General features: G+C 37.0%; 1 protein-coding gene across 1 annotated transcript; it reads right to left on the bottom strand.

Moving 5' to 3' along the window:
- Positions 1–3,579: 3,579 nt before the first annotated feature.
- Positions 3,580–4,071, bottom strand: LOC131648990 (uncharacterized). Its single transcript, XM_058918735.1, has one exon. The coding sequence runs from the start codon at positions 4,069–4,071 to the stop codon at positions 3,580–3,582; it is 492 nt and encodes a 163-aa protein (XP_058774718.1).
- Positions 4,072–8,832: the final 4,761 nt, after the last annotated feature.

Raw genomic sequence — 8,832 nt, forward strand, 5'->3', positions numbered from 1 at the left:
AATTCAAATTCGTGCAAAGAGGATTTGGAGTGAGAAAGATTGGAATTGGCCTATTTTGGAATGTTCCATAATCATGATTCAATCAAATTACAATCTCCAAAAATCATGAGAATTTGATTGAATTTGCTTAACCTAGTCAGTCCTCTATAAATATACAATGAAGCCAAGGCATTAGGGGAGGTTTTTCTGGCCTCCAAGAGTCATAGCCGAATTCCAAAGTTTGAAGAAAAATTGAAAATTGAATTCAATATTGGAGGGCGATTCAAGGAGTTTGAAGAATTCTAACACGTTCTTGGGAGTTTTCTGAAGCTATCTAAATCATTACCTTCAACCGAAGCACTCTGAATCGCGAGGATAAAGTCACGTTTTATCTACATCAAACTCAATCTTGTTTCCATATATTTACGCATCTTTAACGTATTTTGATTATATATTCACGTTTAGAATGATGTTGTCAAGCTTTCTGGGTTGTTTGATTCGAGTTTAGGTACAGAGATAGCAATTCGCCATTACTAGGTCTTGGAAGCTTCGCTTTAGGGTTTTTTGAAAGGGACAAAATTGGATCGAATTAAGGATATTATTGCTTTCGGCATGCAATTTCCAATCGAACTATAATTATATTTGACATTTATATGTTGTATTATGTGAGATGGTTAATTACAGGGATTGGCTATGGACACAATGGTAGCACATCCATGTCTATTTCGTAACAAAAGTTGCAGACTGTGGGTGAGGAAGAAGATGGCTGGGCGCGAGTTTTCTTTTTTTAAATTTGTTCAAGATGAGTTAACATTTATGTGGATTACGCGCCATCCAAATATCAACTAGTGCGCTTGGTTCAGTTGGCAAAGGTATGTTGGTAATATGCGTGAGGGCCTGGGTTCGAACCCTACCCTCAACGCGTTATATTTTTTAGCAACTTGCATGCTTGGTTTGTTTGCAGATCATACAAGCGCTGGCCCATGGAGACATACGATGCTCCGCTAATCTGGGCCATAGGACTTCCCTCAGCTCAGATCCAACGCATCTGAAAAGGAGGCGCATACTATAGATCCACAGAGCTGCCACACAGGATAAAAAACCAGGTTTTCTATATTAATATTTTTATTTTATTTTATTATTTATTTAGATTAAGTATTAGATAATTAGGTTTAGTTTAATTAATTAATTTAATTAGAATTAAAATAATAAAATTAGGATTAGGTTAATGACTAGGGTTAGGATTTTTCCCGATTATCTCGATTATTCGATTTAATTTATTTTAATCAACTTCAATTATAAAAATCACTAAAACCCTAGGAAAGTTTATTAATGCATTAGAGTTTGCCCAATCCCACTAGCCATTTGGCAAAAATATTAATTCTTGATTAATTTGTCAATTTTCTCTTCGATCTGATTATATCTAATAGTCGCATTTGTGAGAAATAAAATAATAAAATACATTTATTTTGCTAAATGGTTTTAACCAAATTTATTGGTTACGATGATTAGCATATTCAATTCGTTATCGTGTAATAATCAAATCTATTGATTATGAGGGGTAACGTTAAAATTAATAATTTAAATTATTTAAAACACACTCATTTGCTATTCGTGATAATTGAATATATCGATCAGAATGGTTAGCGATCCTTCATTCAATCCGTTAACTATGGTGACCAAACCTATTGATCATCGCAACTAACGGTAACATATTAAACTAGGGTTGTACGCCATTTAAAACACTCAAAACTCATCTCTTCAATACTGCGATTTTCAAAACTACGATAAGTTAATTCAAAATACCTTGCGAACTTCGCATTTCAAAAACTACGACAAGGTAACTCAAAATACCTTCAAGCACCTTCATATCAAATCTAAGGCGTACAACCCTGCCATGAACTACGTTGACTCTGATCCTCCATAAGGAGGTACGTAGGCACTTGGTAACAAGGCGAGTCCCCGTCCCTAAAATTCTAATTAGGTTCGAATTTTGCCATTAACCCTATTAACTTTCTGCCACCTTTCTTTATTTTAGCCATAAAACTATTACCTTAACTCAAAACCTTAGGAAAGGGTTGAGGGTGTCTAACACCTTCCCTCGACCTGAATATAATATCTTACCCCGATCTCTTAACTGCGTAGGGTTTCCTATTCGCCTTGGTAGGATAAGTGGCGACTCTAAAAGCTTATATTTTATGGCAGGTTGCTACACAATGCATTATCATGTTCACAATAAGAAGGATCTCGTTTAGTTGATGTGTCATCTTGGGTACTTTTTGGCTTTTTAGGCGCACGTTTGGTTTTAACCGATTGAGATGGAGGTTTCAAATCGGTGGTCTCCGGAAACGCAATTTTTCGCAATTGTTCTTTTATGTGAAATTTCATGGTGTCATCCGCTTTAGAAAACTTATCCATTATCTCTTCCAACTCGTTGGAGATGGTAATTTTGGATTCACCCTCTTTTGCCGGTTTGAAATCATCAAAATGGAGCTTTTTCCAATGATCGATTACTTCATCCACGCATATCGGGGAATTCAACTTCATCTTTTTTGAAAGTATACAAGCACATGGAAGCCCGTAGGTATTTTCTTAATATGCACCCACATTTTGAACTATCCGGACCCATTGTCTCCGCCCGCTTCGCTTCATGAAAAATAAAATTCAATCCCGCATGGGATATGTTGTAAATCAATTGCGAGTATAGATTTTTCCCCTTAAACCGGTGTTACGCAACCGTCTTGCTCCGACCAAACGTTGTTTGAATTTCATTATGCTTATTTTAGAGCATTTGGTTCACAGTGTCCCATCCCTTACACAAATCCCCCTTTCTATCACCCAACCATTTCTTCAACGCCGCATGTGCTGATTCAACTCAGTTAGTTGCATTGCAACCAATATGTTTAACTCGGTCCATACCAGCACAAACCACTTTTTCTTTTACTTTTTCAAGGATAGTACTTTCGACGTAATGACAAAAAGTATTAAAAGAAACACACAATGTCAGGAGTTGTACCACTTTCTCGGTATACAATTCTTCGGAACGTGCATCTAAAATCTCCCTCCATGCGGCCATTATCTTGTACACCACAAAACCGGCTTTGATGATGTTTCCATTGTCATCCTTTCTTTCTTTCGTGCCAACCGCGAGTTTGAGCTTAGTTCTCACATTACATGTTATATGTGATACCGACAAAGTAATGTAGTTGATGTCGGGAAGACGGTACCGACCGCATTCATCAGAGCATTATCTCGGTCGGTAACGATGACACTAGGCATATTCTTTTGATCAACCAATAAAGTCTTACATATTCCCAAAGCCCATGTAAAGTTATCTTCTTTCTCACATTCCAAAAAAGCAAATCCAACCGAATATCTCTTGTCCGTGGAGGTAACACCAACAATTTCTAGAAGCGGAAGCCTATACTTGTCGGTCTTGTACGTCGAATCAACTATAAGAACGGTTGGAAATGGGTTGAAAAACTTGATACTTTTGGGATGAATCCAAAATATGTCACGCACCGTAACTTTGTTATCACAAGTTTTGAAGCTTGAAACGTATTGGTTATCACCCAAAAGTTTCAAAAGGTGTTGCATTTCCTATCTCGGGCTCATTTTCATGACTTTAAGATTGTATCGTTCATTGTATACTTGCTTGATATTTGAAACATTATCTGGTTTTTTTTGCTTCAAATCCGTAAGTATGTTTCTCGGTGCAACTTTGATTGTCGATAATTTCGAAATAACATTCTCCTCTTCGCGAGACAACCGACACGCACTTGGATGCCCGTATAGATTAGTTTCCAATGTGTGATTATGAACTCCACATATCATGCTAAAATGCCACAATCCATCAATCCTACGAGTTACGTGCAACTTAAATGGACACGCACACTTTCTCGATCCCGTGTCATCGTGTTTTAACACCCGGTTTGTTCGTACATACTTCCCACCCCTCTCGCAATTCAACACAACAAAATCTTTCCTTCTACTACTTCCATTGCCGGACCTTAATATCACAATGCCAAATCCAAGTTTACTAGCTTCATTTCGGACCCAATCTAGCAAATGTTCACGACAAGTGAAAGTCATATCATTTGTAAATTATGGTCGAACATCCACCGCAACAGTAATGATTTTAACATTGTTAACCGGCTCATTAGGCTTAGCATCTACGTTGACCTCTTCCGGGACTACTAACTCATCGGGGATAATGTTGTCCGGATGCACCATACCTAACATATGTAAAATACATCAATGCTGTTAAAACAATTTTTTTTTAAATTCTGCATCAGAGCTTATTTCGGAAGTGCACTTCCGAAAATTGTTAGGTGGTGTATTTCGGAAGTGCATTTCCGAACTGACGCATTTTTCTTCACCAAAAATCAACAACAATGTAGTGGAATAAAAGATGAAATGAAGATTATTTACCTCAAATTGTAGCTCTGTATGCCCTCTTTGGCATGATCAACCACTTAAAACTTGATTTGGAGACGAAAAATTGATTGAAAATGATTGAGGTTTTGGAGAGGGTTTGAGCTTTTGTTTGGAGGAAAATGAATGAAATAGTGAAGGAGGGAAAAGGTATATGAAAGGTGTTTTCGGAGATGCATCTCCGAAAAAACACCTGACAGTTTAAATCCAACGTTAAATTGAAAAAAAGTGCTTTCGGAGATGCATTTCCGAAAACACCCAAAAATGGGTGTTTTCGTAGATGCATCTCCGATTTTAGAGAAAATAGGGAAAAAAATGACTTCGGAGATGCATCTCGGAAGTCAAGGGTATTGTGGGGTTTTTAGCAGGGGTTCTCACCCAAGGGGGTGGATAAAGAAATTGTCTTCTTGTTAGCTGGAGATTTCGACAAGTAGAAACGAGATGTTCTCACAAAGTTTTATGCTTCGAAGGAAGAATAGCTTTATGAGGCTACTTTTAAGATTCTTTATGTCAAAGATTTTCTCTAAGTCGAAGTAAGGCATGAGTTGTAATATTTTCGAAGTCGAAGAGACGAAGGACTTAGGATATTTCGAGGTATTTTTAAAGATACGTTTTTACAAGGTCACGTTGTTTCACACTTCAGAACTTTGAGCGGGAATGTTTTGAATTTCAAAGTAATTCGTTTGGTCAGAATGACACGTGGAAGCATAAAGGAATCAAAGCACATGCAAAAGGATAATGTGGCGTTTTATTAGAGTAAGACCGTTAGGATCGAATTAGTATAAATAGGGATCTTAGTGGTAGAATTCAAGGGTGTTCATTTTGTAAAAATCACTCAAAAAATCGCTCAAGTACCAAGTGAAAGAGAAAAAGTTTTCATTGAGAATGTACGTGTAACACCATTTGTACTTTTACATTTTTCTCAGTTTTACAAATTCAAGTCATTTACATACATTTCTTTTTTGAATCATGTCTTTTATGTTTATCATCGAAGCCTTTTAAATCTTTTCTTCGAATTTCATCTTTACATACTATATTGCCTTTACATTAGTTACACATTCGAAATACCCTTTAGAATATGAACTCAGTCATAAAATTAGAAACTTTCAGACACATGTCTTAGGATCAATCTAGTCGATCCTGCGAGTTACCAAAATACATTTAATAATTTGGAAGACTAGCGGTTGTTTACCAGAAATCACTGTAAACAAATTGGCACGCCAAGTGGGACCAGTGTCGAAAATTTAAAAGTCCATAAGTTTCATTTATATTTGTTTCTTTTTTTTAGTTTAGAATATACCAAGACGTTGTATGAACCTTAGGAGTGGTAAAACTACTAACAATTCACAACGAATACCTAAGAAAAAATATAACAAAAAAGGCTAATCTTGCCAAAGATCAAGGAGGATAAAATCCTCCACGAGGGTCAGGAACGGTCGCTGCAAGTTCGATCAATGCTTCGACCACTATGCCTAATTCTCAAGTCATTCCTACATCTACAGGATCTATGGACGTAAATAGTTCTCAGGCCATGCCCACATCCACGGGATCTATGGCTACAAACAATTCTATGTTAATGTCCACAGGGACTGTACCCATAATTAGTTCGACCACTGTGCCTCCTTTTTTAAGTACAACAGATATTCCATCAAGTACTCAAGTTGGTCCTTTTTCGACATATCTTAGAAACCAGACACAACCTTCAACCCCTAGGCCACTAGGGTTTGAGAGTTTCAGGCCTTGGAGAGAACAACCATATGGAATGCCATCTTCTTATATGTTAGGATTGAAGGAGTGAAAAACACTTAGAAAGGGGGGGGGGATTGAATAAGTGTAACTTCTCAAAAATGGTAGATAAAAATAAAGAACACAATTATTTTATCCTGGTTCGTTGTTAACCAAACTACTCCAGTCCACCCCTGACAAGGTGATTTACCTCAACTGAGGATTTAATCCACTAATCAAACTGATTACAATGGTTCTCCACTTAGATACCCTCTAAGTCTTCTAGAGTCTACAGATCACAACTTGATCACTCTAGGAAATCCTTTTTACAATCAATGTAAAATAAATAATACAAGAGTTTAGATTGCTTCTAATAAAGCTGTAATCACCAAGTGATATTTCTCTTAGTTTTTAGTTCGTAACACTCACTAAAATATTACAAAGCTGTGAGGTTGAAGATGAAGTTCTTCTTTGCTTTGCTTGATTTCAGTTTGACAGTGTTTTGGTATTTTCACGTGAGAGAGTTGTTGCTGTTTCTGAATCAGAACTTCTATATATAGGCGCTGAGAGGAAATGACCGTTGGGAGCATTCAATGCTTTGTGTGAATAGTACCACACTGCATTTAATGTTTCACACTTTTGTCAACTACCTCGAGCCATGCTTTTACTGCTTTTACTGACTTTGCCTTTTGTAGCTTCTAACGTTCCTTTTGTCAGTTAGAGATTTGATGTTATAGCCTTTTGTACTTGTACTTTCTTCTGGACTCAGAATATGTAGAATAGACGTTTGAATATCAGAGTCTTCAGCTTTGGTCCAGATGCAACTTCTGTCTTCAGACTTTGAAGTTCTTTGAGCGTGATACCATCAGAGCTTCAGAGCTTTGCTTCTGACTTCCATCTTCTGATGCTTTCCAGTTCATGTTCTGATTCTGCAGGACCATCTTCTGATGTCTTGCCAGACCATGTGCTGATGAAGCCATTCAGAACTTCTAGGTCAGTGCGTCTGAACGCTGATTTGTGCATACTCTTTTATACTTTTCCTGAAATGGAAAACGTGAATAATTAGAGTACCACATTCACTTATACAAAATTCATACTTAATGTTATCATCAAAACTAAGAATATTGATCAGAACATTTCTTGTTCTAACAATCTCCCCCTTTTTTATGATGACAAAAATATACAGAATTGATATGAATTTGTATCCAGAATATCAGATGAAAAAGACAATACACAGATATAGCATAAAGCATATTAATCAGAGTGTGCGAATATGTCTCCCCCTGAGATTAACAAGCTCCCCCTGAAATTAATACTAGAAGATTTTATAAATAAAAGACTTCCCTGAGTATTTTTCCATTTCAGTTGAGACTTTCACGTTGAACTTTGAACTTCAGATTATTCAGAGGTTCTCTTCAGAGCTTCCATTGGACAACTTCAGAGCTTTGAATTTCTCTTTGAGATCACTTTGGCTTGTCTGATCATCAAGAAAGATTGCTTCTATCAGAGCTTCATAGCTTCTTGAATCAGAGCATAAACTTGCTGGTATTAGATCATAGCTTCTTTCTGATCTTGAAACATCTTGTATATGGGCAATCAGAGCAAGATCTATATCAAAGCACTTTACAGTATTGCTTGTATCAGAGCTTGAAAGTGCTTGAGATGTATCAGAACATTGAGCTTGATTGCTTCAACTCTTTGAGAGATTTTCTTCAGATATGCTTATCTTTATATTTGCTTCTCCCCTTTTTGCTTCTTCTCATATTGAGCTTGTTTAGAGTGTCACATTCCTGCAAAACTATCTGAGACAAAAAACTTGCAAGTAATAGTTAGGAATTTTGAGACTTAAGCCCAGCAACTAATAATATAAATCAATTCAATTATCACGCTTCTCCCCCTTTTTGTCATAACATCAAAAAGTATAAAAGATTCAGATGAAAGACATAAACAAAATGAAGATAAATGGATTTCATTGATTTAATCAGAAGAAGAGTACAAGGCAGATGCAAACAAAGCAGATGCAAACAACAAAGAAAACTAAACTAAGACACAAGACAGACTACGACTAGGTAAGCTTAGAGGCTAAAGCTGCCAGAAAGTTCTTAATCTCAGTAGTGTCTTCAGCTTGCTTCTTGGAAGTATGTTCTTGTTTCTGCATCCTTGTTATGAATTCCTCATTGGTTCCATCTTGGTTGTCCAGACGACTAGCCAAGGAAACCTGATTCTGTTGGAGTTCCTTCAGAGTCTCAAACAAAGCAGACGTAGAAGGACCAGCAAAAGAAGTAGGAATATTAGAAGCTTGAATTATCTGATTTTCAGCAACTGGTTCCTTTTCAACAGGAATCTCTTGAACCTGAATTTCTTCAGCATGAAGCCGTTCAGCTTGTTGTGCTTCTGCAGTAGGAATCTCTACTTCTGGAGGATACTCAACATGAGGATAAACCATGTCAGGATTCTCTTCCAAAGGCTTCTCCCTGAACCAGTTGAACAGATCCTGAAAATCTCCAGTCAAAACTGAGTACGGATAAGGCTTCCAGACGAGCAGAGGCAAAGGATTTTCTACTTCCATTTCATCCACAAAGGGCTTTTCTTCCAGAATCTTCCTGTCTGAAATGGGATGAGAGTAGACGCCAGCAAAGTACTCAAAACATAGTCCAGCAGGACCAAGAGCAGCAGCAAGGCAATCCTTCTAGA

This window comes from Vicia villosa, linkage group LG2, assembly GCF_029867415.1.
Source record: "Vicia villosa cultivar HV-30 ecotype Madison, WI linkage group LG2, Vvil1.0, whole genome shotgun sequence".
NCBI classification, from domain to species: Eukaryota; Viridiplantae; Streptophyta; class Magnoliopsida; order Fabales; family Fabaceae; genus Vicia; species Vicia villosa.

Bases quoted from the DNA above. Each gene is read 5' to 3' on its own strand.
- LOC131648990 (XM_058918735.1), bottom strand. From the start codon at position 4,071: ATGACTTTCACTTGTCGTGAACATTTGCTAGATTGGGTCCGAAATGAA.